The 21,004-nt window shown below is 43.3% G+C and overlaps 1 protein-coding gene across 2 annotated transcripts in view; it reads right to left on the bottom strand.

Moving 5' to 3' along the window:
* Positions 1-21,004, bottom strand: part of CNST (consortin, connexin sorting protein) — a 118,805-nt gene that overhangs the window by 56,896 nt on the left and 40,905 nt on the right. For both annotated transcript variants that reach the window (XM_086693455.1, XM_025926313.2), the window contains exon 2: positions 17,771-18,199. In XM_086693455.1, the coding sequence (XP_086549581.1) occupies positions 17,771-18,149 (379 nt within the window). In that variant the 5' untranslated portion in view covers positions 18,150-18,199. The remainder of the gene's footprint in view (positions 1-17,770; positions 18,200-21,004) is intronic.

Raw genomic sequence — 21,004 nt, 5'->3', positions numbered from 1 at the left:
CTCTCTCTCTCTCTCTCTCTCTCTCTCTCTCTCTCTCTCCTCTCTCTCATTCTCTCCCCTGCCCTCCCTCCCGCTCTCTTTTTGCCCCTCATGGGATTCTCTCTCTCTGCCCCTCACTCACTTGCACCCTCTCTCTCTCCACTTCCCCCCAAAAAAGAATGAAGTTGGACCATTACCTAATACCATATACAAAATGAACTCAAAATGGATCAAACACCTAAATGTAAGAGCTTAAACTACAAAGCTCTTAGAAGAAAACATGGGGGAGAATCTTCTTCACATTGGATTTGCCAATAATTTCTTGGGTATGGCATCAAAAGCACAGCAAATACAAGAAAAAAATTAGATACATTGGACTTTATCTAAATTAAAAGCATTCTGCAGCCCAGAATACTATAATGTGGGTGAAAAGATAATCCACAGAATGGAAGAAAATATTTTCAAATCATAAATCTGATAAGGGATTGACATCTAGAATACATAAAGAACTGCTACACCTGAACAATAATGAAACAAACAACCTAATTCAAGATGAGGAAAGGACCTGAACAGACATATCACTAAAGAAGATATACAAATGGCGAATACGCACACAAAAAGATGCTGAACATCACTAGTCATTAGGGAAATGCAAATCAAATCTACAATGAGATACCAGTTTATACCTACTATTATGGCTGTAGCATAAGCCTGACAATTCATTTTTTGACTATAATGTAAGCTGCAGACATTAAGCTTCTCATTGCCAAGGCATCCGGTTCAAAGACAATGGTCTGGAATGAACATGCTGTCAGCTACACAACTAGACGAAGAGCCAGGCCACCCACCCATGTGGTTCCCCTTTTCAGAAAGCCCTGGTTGACCTAGATAACTGACCATTTGAACCGATCCCTCCTCCCTTTCTGTGCTTTATTTCCTGCTCTTATGTTTTAAATCCACCCATGTAGTCCTAGGTGCTCCACGCATGACCCCAACAAAGGCAGAACCCCAATCTGCTCCCTCTCTCTCTCTACAGATGGCCCTGGGCATGCAATGTACCCTCTAGAACTTGTAAATGATAAACCGTGTTTTTTCAAAGTTCACAAACGGTCGTTGCTGGGGTGTCTCTGGGGATCGTCATAATAAGAACCACGAGGGCCTGTCTGGCCACAACACGGGCTCTGGTCAGGGAAAGATCTGTGGGGGCTGCCTCCAGGAGCACAACACTTTCTAGCCCACGGCATCGCTATCAACAGGCCGAGACGGACGCAAAACAATGGCGATTATCAGAAAAACGGAAGTGAGGATATGGAGAAAGTAGAACCCCCGTGCGCCACTGACGGGAACGTGCAGGTGCAGCTGCTGTGGGAGACGGCACGGAAAGTCCTCAAGGTCACACTCCACATCACCGTATGACCCAGCAATCCCATTTCCAGGTGTCCACACAGAACAGGCACATTTCCAGGCGTACAGGCACCCAAACAGACGTACGCGTGCCAGCGTTCACTGCAGCGGCATTCACGTCAGCCAAAAGTTGAAAGAATATTCCTTAGCAGGTGGATGGACATACAAACCGTGCTGAACACATGCTGCGTCGTGGGTGAGGCCGGACACGTGCACGGCAAAGAAGCCAGCGACAATGATCCAAGTATCACACGGCTGCACTCAGCTGAAATACCTACAGTGGAAAAACTCATGCAGACGGCAGAACCGAGGTGACCGGGCAGGGGAGGAAGGACGCAGACCCACTGCTTAACACTTAGAGTCTCTGCCTGGGGGGTACAGGTGTGGGAAACAGACAGTGCTGATGGTCACACAACATTGCAAGTGTAATTAATCGCCCTGAATTGTACACTTAAGATAGCAAATTGAGGGGCGCCTGGGTGGCTCAGTCATTTGAGCGTCTGACTTCAGCTCAGGTCATGATCTCACGGTTTGGGAGTTCGAGCCCCGCGTCGGGCTTGCTGCTGTCGGCACAGAGCCCGCTTCAGATCCTCTGTCCCCATCTCTCTCTCTGCCCCTTCCCTGCTCAAGCACACGTGCTGTCTCTCACAATAAACATTAAAAAAATAGCAACTTTATATTATACATATTTTATTGAATATTAAAATCATAAAAGAAAAAATGCCTTCGTTTCTGGGCTTTTCTGTTGTGATTCTTGGAGCCATTACATCACAAACTGCCTTACTCGTTCATGCGGATGCACACCTTGGCTGTAACTGTGGAAGGTGCGTCAGTAATAATTTTTAATCATGGCTTATGTAGCTCCTATGGCAGACTCTGTGCTTGGCTCCTGGTTTTCCTCCCACATTTCCTCTCTCCAAGATTCTGGTTAGTGCCAAGAAAATGGAGAGGAGACAGGCGCCTGGGTGGCTCAGCGTCCGACTTCCACTCAGGTCATGATCTCACAGTCTGTGAGTTCAAGCCCTGAGTGCGCCTCTGTGTTGACAGCTCGGAGCCTGGAGCCTGCTTCGGATTCTGTGTGTGTGTGTCTCTCTCTCTCTCTCTGCCCCTCCCCTGCTCATGCTCCGTCTCTGTCTCTCTCCTTCAAAAATAAATAAACATTTAAAAAATTAAAAAAAAAAGAAGATGGAGAGGAGCGTGCTCCTACTTCCGTATCTTTGATCATCGGCTAAGCACAATAAAGTGGTAAAAAGGAAAATTCCTTCCTTTTCCTCGACACTAGTTATCATGGGTGAGACAAATCTGGAAATGAGCCAACTTCCTTCTGCTGTGACCTGGGGTCAAATGGACACCTTATGTAATCAGGGCACAATTAGCATCCGCTCCACGTGGCACTCTTGTCCTGTGCCCTCAGGCGGCAGCCTCTGCTGCCCACGGCCGGGGTTAGGCTCCTGGGCTGCAGTCCAACTGCCCTGTGACCTGAAGTAAGTGGCCCAGCTCCTCCAGCCCGCTGCTTGCAAACTAATGACTGAGGACACAAAGCATCACACAGCGCACACCCAGTGCTTTGCAAGCAAAGTGGTCGTGCCGGTCTCTCCACTGGGTGTCGAGCAGGGGAATCAGTGTCAGATGGGACCACATGAAAACAGCCGCCCGACTTTATTCTAGGCACCTTCTTGACAACTGCCGAATGCTTCCGGAATGAACTCAAACAAGGCTGAAAGACTGCCCCTTTCGCTAGCTGTCACCTGTGTTTTAGGTGCTGTAAGTGGCAATGTGCCATCATAGACTCTGAAGGACAGTGCCATACAAACCTTCAAAAGATATTCTTTTTTATTTTTTTACGTTTATTTACTTATTTAGAGACAGCGTGTGTGAGCGAGCAGGAGAGGGACAGAGAAAGAGGGAGGGAGAGAATCCCAAGCGGGCTCTGTGCTGTCAGTGCAGAGCCCGACCCGCGGCTCGATCCCATCAAGTGTGAGATCATGACCGGAGCCGAACCAAGAGTCGGCAGCTCACTCCACTGAGCCCCCCAGGTGCCCCAAAAGAATATTATTTTCCTCTCAGGTAGATGCCACGAAGGATACCTTTCTTAAGAGGAAGGGGCAGTCCTTTTCACAGCTCATTTGCTTTGCTGAGCTCTTGAAAAGCAGAGCTCTGACCACTCATCCGAAATCGTAGTGAGCCACACCGAACCACTGTCTAGATCCATAAGCCGACCTCAGTATTTACACGCTGTTGCCTCCAGCCAGAGAGGCTTGAGCTCAAACACCATTATTTATTTTCTCCTTTAATATAAAAGGCTCACCTACTTAAGATACAAACTGTGTGAATATCCGAATTCAATACTTAGATTTTTACAGACACACAGTGGCTACGAAATGAACTTCATTGGGGCACCTGGGTGGCTCAGTCGGTTGAGCGTCTGACTTTGGCTCAGGTCATGATCTCATGGTTCCTGAGTTTGAGCCCCACTTGGGGCTCTCTGCTGTCAGCACAGAGCCTGCTTTGGATCCTCTGTTCCCCTCTCTCTCTGCCTCTCCCCTGCTTGCACTGTCTCGTTCTCAATAAATTAAAATAAAAAATAAATTCAAAACTTAAAAATAGTGCCTCTTTGTGGAGGAAGAGGGAGAACCTAAATATCCAAAGGAAACCAACCCTCCCCCCCCCCCCCCCCAATATTCTAGAATTCTCTAAAGCTACTGATAGCAGACTGTCTTTCCATTAGGGGAATTTACGAGAAAGAAAAATGTAGAAAACCAGGAATTAACTCTGAACTTCCCGTAAGTCAAAAGAAAAACACCAGAGAAACAGGCTAAAAGAGCACTTCACCGCACGTTACAAAAAAATGTTAGGTCGAATCCCATTACGCTGGTAATCTTCACATTTTGCAGGGACAAAGCACCATGGCGCTAGTGTTTCTTCCCATCGCCAAACCAACTACCACTCCAAACTGCTTTTTTCAAAACCGTTTTATTGAGACTCTCTAATTCACATAAAATAGTATTCACCCATCTCAAGTGTCCATGCTGTTCAACCTCTTAGTTTATCCAGTGCTATGCAACCATCACCACAACCAATGTTACGAAGCTTTCATCGCTCAAAAAAGAAACCGTGTACTGCTCAGCATCCCATCTCTGCATTTCCCCCAATGTCCCCAGCCGTTGGCGGCCACTAACCTGCCTTCTGTTTCCATGCAATTGCCTATTCTGGCCATTTCATAAAATGGAATCATATTACATACAGTCTTTTGTGACTGGTTTCTTTCACTCGGCATAAGGTTTTCATTTGTAGTATTATTAACACTTTTTCATTTTCATTGCCAAATGATATTCTGTCGTATGGCTGTACTCTCTCTACCTGCTTTTGATCCTGTGGCTACATTTTTCAAATGCTTACCTGCGTGCTTTTTTCAAAATTAGAGAGCCAGATGGATGGAATAACTTTGTTAAAAACACAATAAAACAATAAGAAAATTAAAAAAGCCCTTTTTTTTTTTTTTAAACGTTTATTTATTTTTGAGACAGAGAGAGGCAGAGCATGAACGGGGAAGGGTCAGAGAGAGGGAGATGCAGAATCTGAAACAGGCTCCAGGCTCTGAGCTGTCAGCACAGAGCCCGATGCGGGGCTCGAACTCACGGACCACAAGATCATGACCTGAGCCGAAGTCGGCCGCTTAACCGACTGAGCCATCCAGGCGCCCCTAAAAAAGCCCTTTTAGTTAATTATAGTTTTGACTCTGTGAATGATACTTAGAAACAATTATTTTAAATAAATAAAGGTAAAAAGACATCCACTCTCTGCAGGGATTACAAACAAACAAAAGTTGGAGTTAAAAACAAAACAAAAGGAGACTACACAGAAAACTGTTTAACATTGGGCAGTTTGACTTTAACAGTAGAAAGTTGGGAAGCGAAGTCCCTAAATATCCTCCCTGAATTTATGCTCCATTAAGTTGAGTTCTGTGAAATCAGTAACAACATATTCTTAGGAAAATAAAGATAAAAGTCTTCATTCGCACCTTTGTTAATATATATGTGTAACTGCATAGAAATGCTCACAGAAATTTTGGGGGGTACAAATTTCTCAAATTTTCTTTATATAAAATATCACATTACAGAGACTTGATGGAGAAGGCTGGCTTCCAGACAAAATGTGAAAGGCCAGATTGATAGTAATTCTCTTCTTTTTCACCTTCTTTCTATATGGCTACCATACACTCTTTAGTTTTTTAAAGTTTGTTTGTTTATTTATTTATTTATTTAAGTACTCTGTCCACCTAATCTGGGGCTTGAGGTTTTCAGACTATGCCAGCCAGGAGCCCCTACACAGCTATCACATTTTAAGAGTACAACTGAAATCATGAAACAATAGACAAGAAGTAGAAAGTTGTCGGACTGGCCTGTCTGTACCACCAGGTATCCTGGGTCCCACAAGCAATCTCTGAGAAAGGCACTCAGAGAAAAAAAGAATGTGGGTCTATCTACCGTTACCTGCTCTCAGGGCCCTTGCCACACTCTGAGACCCTGCCCTTCCCTGGCAGACTGTGGGAGGCAACCTGTTAGATGGCCCCCAGTGACTTGCCTCTTAGTATCCGTGCCCTTGGATAATCCCCTTCCCGTGTGGGCTGGACCTAATAACGCGCATCGAACAAACAGAATATGGCAGAAGTGACAGAATATCACCTTCAAAATTACATTATGGGGAATCTGGGTGGTTCAGTAGGTTAAGTGTCTAACTCTTGATTTTGGCTCAGGTCATGATCTCACGGTTCGTGGTATCCAGCCCCACATCGGGTTCTGTGCTGACAGCACGAAGCCTACTTGGGAGTCTTTCTCTCTCTCTCTTGCCCCTCCCTCTCAAATAGTCTCAAATAGGGAGTCTTGCCCCTCCCTCTCAAAATAAATAAGTAAGTAAATAAATAAGTAAACATTAAAAAAAATAAAAATTACATTGTAGAAAAAGTGTGGCTTCTGGGGCACCCGGGTGGCTCAGTTGGTTAAGCATCCAACTCTGTTTTGGCTCTGGTCAGGATCTCACAGGTTCCTGAGATCAAGCCCTGCTTCCGGCTCTGTGCTGACAATGTGGAGCCTACTTGGGATTCTCTCTCTCCGCCCCCCCCTACTGCCACCCCCCACCTTCTTTCTCTCTGTCTCTCTCGAAATAAAATTTAAAAACCTTAAAAAAAAAGTCAAAAAGGGAAGCAAAAATAAATAAAAACAAGGAGAGGGATGAAACATAAGAGACTCTTAAATACAGAGAACAAACTGAGGGTTGCTGGAGGGGCTGTGGGTGGGGGGATGGGCTAAATGGGCAAGGGGCATTAGGGAGGGCACTTGTTGGGATGAGCACTGGGTGTTATACATAGGGGATGAATCACTGAAATCTACTCCTGAGATCATTATAGCACTATAAGGTAACTAACTTGGATGTAAATTTAAAAACAAATTAAAAAAAAAAAAAGGAAATCATGACCTGAGCCAAAATTAAGAGGTAGACGTTTGACTGACTGAGCCACCCAGACGCCCCACCATCGTTATCACTATTAATCCTATGGAGACAACCTCACTGTGTAGTAGGACAAGTACAACTCTGCTGCACAGAAAACACACTGGCTCTTTAGATGCCCTGGGTGCACACCCTAATTCTCCCCCGTCTCCTGCAAAACAAAGGTACTGTGTAGATCAAACCTGAACTTCATTTATAAAAATTAAGGGGTCAAAAAAATATATTAAGGGATCAGCTTCTGGGACGTGGGGCGGTGTGCCGGAGAGGGCACAGAAGCTCCCGAACTTTCCCCATTCCTTGCCTTGTGCATCCCTGAGTTAGACCCCTTTACGATAAACTGGCAATCTAGTAAGTGAAAATCAATGAAAAAAATTAAAAATTTTGAAAACTAAAAATTAAGGGGGTTGGGTAGGCCATTTTCAAGGTCCTTTCTATTTCCAAAAGCTACATCTTTAGCCAAGATCACAGTCCCGAGACCTAGACCAACTGCCTGTTCAACATGGTCACTTAGGTGTCTAAGGGACTCCAGACACCTGGCCCCAGATCGCCACATTGCCTTCTGCCCTTTTCTCCCCACACTTGCTCCTTGTCTCTCTACATTCACACCCCCCTTAAGCGGCATCATCGCGCATCTGGTGCCTAAACCGCACAACTGGGGACAATCCTGGACTTTCTCACACCTACTCTATGACCTAGTTCAGTCAATTCCACCCCCTTAATAACTCCCAGTCCTCTTACTTCTTTCCAGCCCCAAGGCCACCCCGTCAGGAGGACCAGCATCCCCTGCACAGATTACCGCAGAAGCCCCTCCCAGCTACACTGCCTCTTATCTGGCCCTATCCTAACCCACTCTCCACACTGCAGAGGGAGCCGCCTTTCTAAAACCGTGCAGCTCACATCACATCACTCTTGTTCAAACCCGCTGGCAAAGCCCAAAGTGGTCACCACGAAACAACAATCCTTCATAACCTGGACCTTGCTGATCTTTCGAGCTTCAATCTCCACTATTTGCCCTAGATTCATTCTCCCCTTTTATTCTGCTCCAGACAAACTGAATATTGGCAGTTTCTGAAACGTGGCTTTAGTCTGTGTTGTGCCTGTCACCTTTTACGTCCTTCCTGTCCCCTTATCCCCATCTCCTTTACTTGGCTAGTGCTTATTTGTCCCTCTCTCAGCTTGGGCATCCAAGCTTCCTCCTGGAAGCCTCCCATAGCCGTTCTAGGCCAGCATTTCTACAGCCCTGTGCTTGCTAAGTACCAGTCCTGACTCCCACCTTGCTAGACAGAACCTGTTATTTACTAGGCTCTCATACTCAAGCATACAAAACTCAAAGGCAGGTTTGCCAACAGTGCCTGGCATACATACAGTGCTCAATAAATATCTATTAACTAAGTAACCCTGTATGGTATACAAAATAATATAAAATATTAAAAAAAAGATTTTTTTAACGTTTATTTATTTTTGAGACAGAGAGAGACAGAGCATGAACGGGGGAGGGTCAGAGAGAGGGAGACACAGAATCTGAAACAGGCTCCAGGCTCTGAGCGGTCAGCACAGAGCCTGACGTGGGGCTCGAACTCACGGACTGTGAGATCACGACCTGAGCCGAAGTCGGATGCTTAACCGACTGAGCCACCCAGGCGCCCCTATAAAACATTTTTTATAAAGGGAAGAATTCTGCTATATAAAGTCATCATCTAGTCAATCTTAAAGTATTTTCATGGACAGAATAATGGCCTCCAAAGACATCCATGTCCCAATCCCCATAAATATGTCACATTAAGTCACAAAAGGGAATTAGGAAGCAGATGGGATTAAGGTCGTTAGTCATTTGGCTTTAGAAAAAGGCAGATTATGCTACACTATCTGGGTGGGCCCAATGTAATCACAATGGTCCTTACATATGGAGGGGCTCGGTATGCCATTGTTGCCTTTGAAAACGTAGGAAGGGCAGCCAAGTGCTGAGAAATGCAGGCCTTTACATTTTTTAATTGGAACACATTTAGCACGATCTTGCCGATCTTGCCGTCCGCGAGTTCGAGCCCCGCGTCAGGCTCTGGGCTGATGGCTCAGAGCCTGGAGCCTGTTTCCGATTCTGTGTCTCCCTCTCTCTCTGCCCCTCCCCCGTTCATGCTCTGTCTCTCTCTGTCGCAAAAATAAATAAACGTTGAAAAAAAAAAAATTAAAAAAAAAAAAAAAATGGAACACATTTAGCTAGGTACGCACAGTCCTGTCCATCAAAGTTCTCATCAATCCCAGTATCCCAATCCTGGCCAAAACCACAGTATAGAACTTACTTGGCTGACTCCATTAGGCATTCAAATTTAGAACTAAAAAGGTTCTACTCTGGTTGAAGGCAGATATGTAAAATGCAAACTGGGCACCTGCATCATCAGTTTTTACTTTAGACATCAGTTAACCTGCCAGCAGGCACATTATACCAGACGTTAAACCAGGGTGGCACTGGGCACGCGTTTTTAGGAATACACCTTAGGGGAGCAAGGGGGACAGGTGAATCTGAAAAGAGAGCATTAGAAAGATGTTAGGAGATAAGGAGATACTGACAAAAGAGGGAAGATGGAATTAAAGTCAAATTAAACCAACGGCTTACTTTTACTGAATGTTGTCCCTGATCATGCCCCTCAAAATCATCCTGCTACATACATAAAGACTACAAGTACCATTTGGAAGCACCTATCTTAGGCTGAGTATTTGATAAAGAGCTTAACTACAGGATCACTCATTCTAAGGACCATTCTTTCAGGAATGGTAGGATTAGCCCTCTTACAGATAAGGAAATGAGTTACTTTCCTAAGATCACTCAGGTAGGAACAGGCAGGGCCAAAGTCTTTGTTGTTTTCACTCTGCAAGCCTGACTCCAGCCACAGATGCATTTCCCAGATTTGTTTTTTTTCCAGCTTTCAAGCCCTCCTGGTCACCTCCCAGCTGGAGGCCCCCAGCTGAACAAGTCAGGGCACTGAACAGCCAGTGGCAAGTCAATCTGGAAGTTCTTCCCTTCCCAATTTCCATCTGCTGCCTATCTCTGGCTTCCTGCCATTTGCTGAACTGTTTTTGTTAAATGCTTAAATACTAGGGTGACTGAGTAAATAAAGTATGTTCTATGGCAACCACCAAACACTTAATAATCGGAACTTGTCTTTTACAACTACACAAAATGTATGTGTCTAATGCTTGCCAGGGGCTAGGCTGGAGGGAAAGAGAAATGGAGAGTAACCGCTAATGGGTAAAGGATTTCTTTTAAGGGGGATAAAATGTTTGAGAATTAGATAGAATGATATATTATAAGCAAGTGCAGCGTACAAAGAAGTATACTCTGAATACATTATTTCCATTCATTCAGGACAAATAAATTGGTTTCACTTTGAAGTGGAAGACTGTGAGTCACTCTTTTCTTAATACTTGCAACATCTTTATTTTTTGCTTTTCAGCAAAATATTATAGCAGCAAAATATATAGAATTGTATATTCTATGAGAATATATAAAACCAGGAGGTTGTACACTTTATGATGGTGAAGTTCATGGCATGTAAGTTATATCTCAAAAAAAAAAAAAAAAAGACTGTAGTTAACATCAAAGGAGCAGAGGCGTGCCTGGGTGGCTCAGCTGGTTAAGCATCGGACTTCGGCTTGAGTTGTGATCCCACGGTTTGTGGGTTTGAGCCCCACATCAGGCTCTCTGTTGTCAGCGTGGAGATGGCTTCTGGTCCTCTGTCTCCCTCTCTCTCTGCCCCTCACCTGCTTGCACTCTCTCTCTCTCTCCCTCTCAAAAATAAACTTTCAAAGGAGCAGATATTACCAAGTGTTGGAGAAGATGTGGAAAAATTATAACCCTTAGATGTTGCTGGTAGGAAATGTGAAATGGTGTAGCCACTTTGGACGACAGTTCAGCAGATCTTCAACAAGTTAAATGAAGTACTGATTTATAACGTGGCAATTCTACTCCTAGGCACACATAACCAAAAAAATGAAAACATACGTCCACATAAAAACTTATACACTACCAGAAAAGACCCCACACAGCCAAAGTAATGTTGGAAAAGAAAACCAAAGCTGGAGGCATCACAATTCCGGACTTCAAGCTGTATTACACAGCTGTAATCCACACGACACTATGGTACTGGCACAAAAACAGACACTCAAATCAATGGAACAGAATAGAGAACCCAGAAACGAACCCACAACTATACGGTCAACTAACCTTTGACAAAGCAGGAGAGAGTATTCAATGGAAAAAAGACAGTCTCTTTAGCAAGTGGTGCTGGGAAAACTGGACAGCAACATGCAGAAGAATGAAACTGGAACACTTTCTTACATCACATACAAAAATAAATTCACAATGGATGGAAGACCTAAATGTGAGACAGGAAACCATCAAAATCCTAGAGGAGAAAACAGGCAGCCACTTCTTCGATCTCAGCCGCAGCCACTTCTTATTCCACACCTCTCCGAAGGCAAGGGAAATAAAAGTAAACATAAGCTATTGGGACCTCATCAAGATACAAAGTTTCTGAGGCACCTGGGTGGCTTAGTTGGTCAAGCGTCAGACAACTTTGGCTCAGGTCATGATCTCATGGTTCCTGAGTTCGAGCCCCACATCAGGTTCTGCGCTGACAGTATAGAGCCTGCTTCGGATCCTGTCTCCTTCTGCCTCTCTGCCCTTCCCCCACTTGTGCGCGTGTGTGCACACAAGCTCGCTCTTGCTCGCTCTCTCTCTCAAGGGAAAAAAAAGATACAAAGCTTCTGCACAGAAAAGGAAACAATCAACAAAACAGCAACCAAGGGAATGGGAGAAGATATTTGCAAAAGACATATCAGATAAAGGGTTAATATCCTAAATCTATAAAGAACATATTGGGGTGCCTGGGTGGCTTAGTTGGTTAAGCGTCTGACTTCGGCTCAGGTCATGATCTCATGGTTCCTGGGTTCAAGCCCTGCAGGGGGCCCTAAGCTGACAGCTCGGAGACTGGAGCCTGCTTCGGATTCTGTGTCTCTCTCCTCTTCCGCTTGTTCTCTCTCTCTCTCTCTCTCAAAAATAAAATAAAAACATTAAAAAAAAAAGAATTTGTCAAACTCAACACCCAAAAAATAATCCATTAAAGAAACAGGCAAAAGACATGAATAGACACTTTTCCAAAGAAGACATCCAGATGGCTAACAGACACAAGAAAAGATGCTCAACACCACTCATCATCAGGGAAATACAAAGCAAAACCAGAGTGAGATACCACCTCATACCTGTCAGAATGGCTAAAATTAACAACTCAGGCAACAACAGGTGTTGGCGAGGATGCAGACTAAGAGGGACCCTCTTCACTGCTAATGGGAATGCAAACTGGTGCAGCCACTCTGGAAAACAGGGCGCATGCACCACCTCAATGTTTATAGCAGTGCTACCGACAAGAGCCAAAGTCTGGAAAGAGCCCCAATGTCCATCAACTGATGAATGGATAAAGACAACGCAGTAGTATGAATGTTCAATGGAATACTACTCGGTGACCAAAAAGAATGAAATATTGCCATTTGTAATGACATGGATGGAACTACAGTGTATTATGCTAAGCAAAATAGGTCAGAGAAAGACAAATATCATATGATTTCATTCACATATGGAATTTGAGAAACACAACAGATGAACACAGGGGAAGGGAAGGAAAAATAAGATAGAGAGAGGGAGCAAACCGTAAGAGACTTTTAAACACAGAACAAACTGGGGGTTGATAGAGAGGAGGCGGGTGAGGTAATGGGCTAAATGGGTGATGGGCATTAAGGAGGGCACTTTTGGGGATGAGCAGTGGCTGCTGTGCGTAAGGGATGAATCACTGGGTTCTACTCCTGAAACCAGCACTATACTGTATGTTAGCTAACTTGAATTTAAATAAATAAAAAACGTACTCTAAAAAAAACAAAAAAACCCAAAACCCCTTAAAAACTGTAATGTTCATAGGAGCATTATTCAATATAGCTTCAGTGTAGAAACAGTCCCAATGTCCATCAGCTGACAAATAGATAAGTGAAATATGACATATCCTTTGCAGTGGAATATTAATTGACAATAAAAAGAAATATTGGGGCGCCTGGGTGGCGCAGTCGGTTAAGCGTCCGACTTCAACCAGGTCATGATCTCACGGTCCGTGAGTTCGAGCCCCGCGTCGGGCTCTGGGCTGATGGCTCAGAGCCTGGAGCCTGTTTCTGATTCTGTGTCTCCCTCTCTCTCTGCCCCTCCCCCGTTCATGCTCTGTCTCTCTCTGTCCCAAAAATAAATAAACGTTGAAAAAAAAAATAAATAAAAAAATAAAAAGAAATAAAGTACTGATACATGGGGGCACAACATAGGTGAATCTTGAAAATATTATGCTAAGTGAAGGAAGCCAGTTGCAAAAGGCCATATACTGTACAATTCCATTTACATGAAATGTCCTGAGTAGACAAATCTGTAAAGATAGCAGATTAGTGGCTGCCTGGGGCTGGGAGGTCTCAGCAGAAAATGGGAATGACTGCTAGCAAGTATGGGGTTTCTTTGTGTGATGATGAAAATGTTCTAAAATTGATGGTGGTAATGGTCGTACAGTTTTGTGAATGTACCGAAAATGAGTGAATTATACACATTAGGTGAAGTGTATGGTATGTATCTCAGCAAAGCTGTTAAAAATTTATAGGCTCGCTTTCATTCACTTTTAGGATATTTACTTAAAGCTATGCCAGATTCAACTATAGTGAGAACGTGATGTGATGCAGCTTGAAATCCTGCTCAGTCGACTATATTAAAGAGATTCAATTCTCTAAAGGAAACAGTCTCGTAATAAAATGGTAACCGGTGGGCTCAGTCAGTTAAGCTTCCAACTTCGGCTCAGGGCATGACCTCTCAGTTCACGAGTTCGAGCCCCATGTGGGGCTCCGTGCTGACAGCTCAGAGCCTGGAGCTTGCTTCGGATTCTGTGTCTCCCACTCTCTCTGCCCCTCCCCCACGTGTGCTCTGTCTCTTGTCTCTCAAAAATAAACATTAAAAATAAATAAATAAATAAGTAAAAATAATACATAAAATGGCAACCAGACTTCTGTGAGGCCAAGTTCAAGGTTTTTAGAAGTGCTGCCCCTGGGTATTCACTTTCAAATGCCCCCTCTCTATAAGACAGCTTTCATACTATTCTTACTTTCTGATAATAGACTTTAGCCTGCTGCTCATTAAAGCAAAAAAACAACACAAGTGTTAGCTCCAGAAAACCTGTAAATAATGACATGTCTCCTCATACTACTGCTCACCTTTTTTTCCAGTACTAGCTTTTGGAAATACAAAAAATTATTACCAATTAACCTAGGTAAAGAGGCATAAGAGTAAATAAATTCACCTTAATATGTTTTTTAAAAAAGTATTGAGAGAGCACCTTACTATTGCTGGTTTGGGACTGTCAAGGCTTTATATGTCATTTCACATTTGAACGTTTATTTATTTTTGGGACAGAGAGAGACAGAGCATGAACGGGGGAGGGTCAGAGAGAGAGGGAGACACAGAATCGGAAGCAGGCTCCAGGCTCTGAGCCATCAGCCCAGAGCCTGACGCGGGGCTCGAACTCACGGACTGCGAGATCGTGACCTGGCTGAAGTCAGACGCTTAACCGACTGCACCACCCAGGCGCCCCTGTCATTTCACATTTGAAAAGCTATCGTATTATCAGAAAAGCGCCCATCTGCAAAATGTTGAGGCTTCATCTCCTTAGGATCTTGGGATTTCCCAGTAAAAAGAAGCACTAACATGCCCACATGTAGACACCTATGCAGGGACTCTCTGCACTGTTTGTGCTGACATGGGAGCCGGATCCGGAGCGACAAGATGGAGACATCTTTAGGGAGCTTTACTCCAGCTAAGGAGGAGGACGCTGAACTGTGGCAGCGGAGATGGACAGAAAGAGACTAACCAGGGAGCTGTCAGAGAGACAGGATCATTCAGATCTGGTGACGGGGCACGCACTGAGAGAGCCCGAGCTTCAGCGATCTCTCAGGGTACAGGGAGAAGGCTCCCAGGCCATCCTGAAGCTGCATTCCAGGTCCTTTCCAGGTGTAGAAAGAAGTAATTCTGTCCTCATGAGAAGCTTTCTACCCAGTTTAAAATTCTACTGCTCACTCAAATTTGACAACAAAACTTACAGTACAAATAACAACGTACCCCTTACATATATATATTAAAAAAATCCTCTATAGATACAGAGGGAAGTCACTGAATTTTTTTTTTTTTTTTTTTAAATTTTTTTTTTCAACGTTTATTTATTTTTGGGACAGAGAGAGACAGAGCATGAACGGGGGAGGGGCAGAGAGAGAGGGAGACACAGAATCGGAAACAGGCTCCAGGCTCTGAGCCATCAGCCCAGAGCCCGACGCGGGGCTCGAACTCACGGACCGCGAGATCGTGACCTGGCTGAAGTCGGACGCTTAACCGACTGCGCCACCCAGGCGCCCCGGGAAGTCACTGAATTTTAACCAAGTTTAGACCATACGACCTCTTCAAAATCTTAGGAATTCATAGCTCAGAAAGGAATTTTATAGATATATATACAGATGAACATCATCATTATACAGTCGAGGAAACTGAAGTACAGAATCATTAAGTCTCACCAAGTGACCTAGAACCAGAAGATTTGAACTTCGGTTTTGCAACTGCCAACTCCATTTTTTACACTTCTAAACTCATTGCATTTAAGATATAGAACTTAAAGCTAATCTGTATAAAGACTATCCATAGGTTTTATAAATCATATATTTCAAATGCATTAGGAGGCAGTAATTCCACACATATCTGCTTGCTGGATAGTAAGTACTGAATAACTAAATAATATCATCACACCTAGGGAAAATGGAATAAGGTCATACGTGGAAGGAAGGAATAAAAGCAGCCATCATCCTGAAGCTATGATTGACCCACATACATATGCAACTAGGTCTCAGTTCTCAAAAACATCAAAAGATCGTACCAGAGAGGCACAAACTGCTCTTGGATTACAGTTATTGAATAAATCAATCTATATATAAATAGCACTACATACATTATCTGATTTACTGTAGATCTTTTAAGAAAAGGCTTTCGTATCTCTTTTCAAAAATCATTTTAGGGGCACCTAGGTGGCTCAGTCGGTTGAAGTGTCCAACTCTTGATTTCGGCTCAGGTCATGATCTCACGGTTTGTGGGACTGAGCCCTGTGTCAGGGTCTGCGCTGGACGGTTTGTGGGACTGAGCCCCGTGTCGGGGTCTGTGCTGGACGGTTTGTGGGACTGAGCCCCGTGTCGGGGTCTGTGCTGGACGGTTTGTGGGACTGAGCCCCGTGTCAGGGTCTGCGCTGGATGGTTTGTGGGACTGAGCCCCGTGTCAGGGTCTGTGCTGGACAGTCTGTGGGACTGAGCCCCGTGTCAGGGTCTGTGCTGGCAGCACAGAGCCTGCTTGGGGTTCTCGCTGTTCCTCTTGCTGTGCCCCTCCCCCTTCACTAGCACACTCTCTCAAAATAAATAAACATTAAAAAAAATTATTTTAATTTCAGCCTACTAAGGAAAAGCAAGGATGAAGGGATCAGTCAACAGGAATGCCTAATTATAAGCTACATTAAAAAGTTATCAAATGAGGGCATCTGGGTGGCTCAGTTAGTTAAGCATCCTTAGCTCAGGTCATGATCTCACGGTTCGTGAGTTCGAGCCCCGCATCAGGCTCTGCACTCTCAGCACCGAGCCTGCTTTGGATCCTCTGTCTCCCTCTCTCTGTGCCCTCCCTCACTCGTGCACTCTCTCTCTCTCAAAAATAAGCGAATAAACATTAAAAAAAAGTTATCAAATCACTTTATTGAAATAATAAGGGTAAGTCTGTAGGAACCGGAAAGTTTCATCTTTTACTCCAAATGAGAAAACGAATAAAAATACCAGATATGGATACAGTGACTATATTTCTAATCAGGTAAAGAAGCAGAAGATGAGAGGAGACGCTCTCCTTCGTCCTCTTGAGCCTCATGCAAAGACCGCTGACTTGGGTGAAGCGGGGCTATACTAGGAGTCCCAGCCTAAGATGTGCCTGAATGTTGCAGGCCCACATGTTTCTGATGAAAAACAACCAGGGGCTGCCTGTTTTCAGGGGTGCCTTTGATTCAGGGGAAAACAAGGTCCAAAGCTCCCCACTTTAACTGCCAAACTATACACCAAACAAGAAATACTCTGGGGGGGGGGGGGAGAAAGAAATACTCTGAATTACTTTGTAACCAAAGTGATACAATGAAAACTAGATGTCTTATTCAACACTGATGTAAGACGTATATTAATATATGCTAACACAATTATTCACTTCTGGAGTTGGAAAGATCCCATGAAGAATTTTATGGGAAGGAAGAAGACAACATACGTTTAAAGTACCTGGTGTGAAAGCATGTAAAATAATTAAAATTTCAGCACATTGTTACGGCAAACTACTGGGAAGAGGCACAAAGAAGTGGTACAGGTGTGCGAGACATCACGTGCGTGACATGCCACCCGGCTGGATCCATATGTGCTACTAGAGAACCAGCTCCAGAGTGTATTAAGAGAAGTTCACGGTTCGTGAGTTCAAGCCCCGCGTCGGGCTCTGTACCGATGGCTCAGAGCCTGGAGCCTGTTTCCGATTCTGTGTCTCCCTCTCTCTCTGCCCCTCCCCCATTCATGCTCTGTCTCTCTCTGTCTCAAAAATAAATAAACGTGAAAAAAAATTAAAAAAAAAAAAGAGAAGTAAAGCAAGATGTAGGACAGTATACAGAGTACGGGACATAAGATGTAGGACGTTATACAGAGTATGGGAGAGAGAAGACAGTTTATTTTTAGGTAGAGAACAGTATAAAAAAGGATTTTTTAAAAGTACCTTGTGCTATCTTCTTAGTGGTGCCTCTTTTGGTTCTGGAGCTTCTTTTTCCAGGTATTTTTTTGTCCTTTCCCACGGAGGCCTGCCCGTCCTTGGGGCTTTCATAGGAAGTGTCCCCCAGGTTCTCACACACAGCCACCTCACAGCTGGGGGTGCAGCTCTCATTATTGTTGAGACTGTCCTGCTCGCACACTGCAGGTCTGCCCATTGCACTGGCACCCGGGCTCAGACGCTCCTGCCCGTCCCCGTCAAGCTGATTTTCATTTTCATCCGATGCAGAAGCTAAGCGTGTTACTGTACTTCCCACGCCGTCACCAGGATGATACCCATCTTGTGGTTCTATCTGCAGATTATATGTAGGAGTTTCGCTGTCATCCATTAGAGCATCTTTTGTTGAACCATTTATGTTTCATCAAAGTCCTTCCATGTCTACAATGACAAAAGAGAAAAAAAGCTATTTCATTTTCTAAACCCTGGGTTCTCGTGATCGTTGTCTCTTGGGTCGTTTCGCTGTGAGCAGGGAAAGGATGGACATGACCACAGCTCACTCCTACTTCTTCTTCTCGCTCACCACCCCACCCAACCTCCACTGGTTCCTGCTTGAAGACAAGCGTTCTCAACCCTCGCTGTGTGTTTACTACCTGGAGAGCCTGTCCAAGATGGAGCCCTGGTACTGATATACTTAGGTAAGTTCTCCGTGTGACTGTCCCGTGCATGATGTTGGGACCCCTACCTTAATGAAAGCAATGAAACTACTGGTTAAATGAGGTCATCTGCTAAAATCCATCACTCATATGTTATCCCTGGATACTTACCAGACAAATGAAAGCCGGATAAGTCCTCATCTGGCTGAAAACAGCAATATTTGCCAACGAGCACATTTAGGATATTTTTTAAATAAATTGAAAAAAAGGTACGTAGAAAATTTAGGGGGTATATGCTTATACCATAGTCTCATTACATCATTTATTTCCACAAAACAAGCCCTGGAAAGTACCTTAGAAGTGTCAGCAAATTCCTTTTATACAATTGAAAAAAGAAAAAAAAAAAAAAAAAGGAGGGCCACAATTAACTCTAGACTAGTTTAGACTTGGAAAATCTAAATCTGCTCCAAGGATCCTTCTAACATTTTAAAACTACACAAAACAGATTCTAAGCCTCTCTTGTCAGACGTGTCTTGTCCCCTCTTATCCTCTGAAAGTATATTACATTTTAAGGAAAAATTATGCCAGCTAGAATTTAAAATTTTTTGCTTGCCAATCATTATTTTGGGTTTGAATCAAATATAATATTCCAGTTATCTGAGAAAGAGTTTAGTGATTTTTTTTTAATTCTTCAAATTAACAGAAATGCTTATTTGGCCTTTAGAATCATGTAAATAAAGTATAATTCTTTTAAAACATGAAGACAAAGTACAAAATAAAACATCAGCCCTACCTGGATTGTATCACATGTTTTCAACGTATTTTGCAACTGGAGTATTTTATTTGATTCAAACATAAAAGTACTGGCTGGCAAAGATAAAAATACCTAAATCTGGATGGTATCATTTTCCTTTTACCACATATCTCTACTAACTTAGGTTTAGCCCTGAAATAAATTCTAAACACAGTATAGTTCTTAATTTAAAAAGCTATTATTTTAATGAGGTATCTTTGAGATCACTATCATGAGAGAACCCAGCCTCAAATGACTGTTGAAACGTCTGTGGCTGGAGGAGCCTGGGTGGCTTAGTCGGTTAAGTGTTTGACTCTTAGCTCAGGGCTCCGCGCTGGGCATGGAGCCTACTTACTAAAAAAATAAAAATAAAACCTCTGTGGCTAAGACAGACAGAGATCAACAGAACAGGAGAGAGAGCCCCGAAATAAACCCACATGTATATGGTCAACTAATCTATGACAAAAGAGGCAAGAATATACATAATGGGGAAAATATAATTTCTTCAATAAACGGTGTGGGGAGAACTGAACAGTCACATGCTAAAAAATGAAACTGGACCACTTTCTCACACCAAATATACAGAAAAATAAATTCAAAATGGATTAAAAAGACCTAAATGTGAAACCTGAAACCATAAAACTCCTAGAAGAAAACAAGACAATAAACTCTTAGATATCAACCTTAGCATCATTTTCTAGATATATCTTCACAGGCAAGGGAAACAAAGACAAAAACCTATGAGGAGTACATCAAAATAAAAAGCTTTTGCATAGCAAAGGACACCAACAAAATGACAAGGCAATCTACCGAATGGGAGTTAATAAGGTTAATATCCAAAATACATAAAGAACTTCTACGACTCAACACCAAAAAGCCAGATAATCTGATTTAAAAAATGGGCAGAGCACCTGAACAGACATTCTGCCAAAAACCAAACCACACCAAAAACAACCCAAAAACATATAGATGGCCAAGAAAACATGAAAGGATGCCCAACATCACTAATTATCAAGGAAATGCAAATCAGAGCCACAATGAGCCTCACGTCATACCAGTAAGGATGGCTAGTGTCAGCAAGACAAAAAATACTAAGTGTTGAAAGAATGTGGAGAAAAGGGAACCCTTGCACGCTGTTTGTGGGAATGTAAACTGGTGCAGTCACTATGGAAGACACTATGGAAGTTCCTCAAAAAATTAAAAATAGAACTACCATCTGACGCAGTAATTCCACTGCTGGGTATTTACCCAAAGAAAACAAAAACGCTAATTTGAAAAGATGTATACACCCCTACATTTATCACACAGTATTTACAACAGCCAAGTATGGAAGCAACCTACGTATCCACTGATTTAACGAATGGATACCGAAGATGTGGTATATATATACGCGATGTAATGAAACTCAACCATACAAAGGGGTGACATTTTGCCATTTGTGACAACAGGGTCTTATACTAAGTCACATGAGTCAGATAAAGACCAATACCATATCATCTGACTTATGTGTGGAATCTAAAAACCAAACTCACCAAACAACAATAACAACAGCAAACAGAAACAGAATCACGAATACGGAGAACAAACTGTTGGTTGCCAGAAAGGAGGGGGTTGGTTGTAGGGGCAAAAATGGTGAAGGCGATTAAGAGGCAGAAACTTCCAGTTATAAATAAGTCACAGGGATGAAAAGTACAGCATAGGGAGTATATTCAATAATACTGTAATAACTCTGTACAGTGACAGATGGTAACCACACTTACAATGGTGAGTATAGCAATACATAAAATTGGAGATTAT

Source organism: Puma concolor, chromosome E4, assembly GCF_028749965.1.
Source record: "Puma concolor isolate L17-30 chromosome E4, mPumCon1.1.hap2, whole genome shotgun sequence".
NCBI lineage: Eukaryota > Metazoa > Chordata > Mammalia > Carnivora > Felidae > Puma > Puma concolor.
The sequence above is the reverse complement of the archived record's forward strand: the minus strand, read 5'-3'. Positions and strand labels throughout refer to the sequence as shown.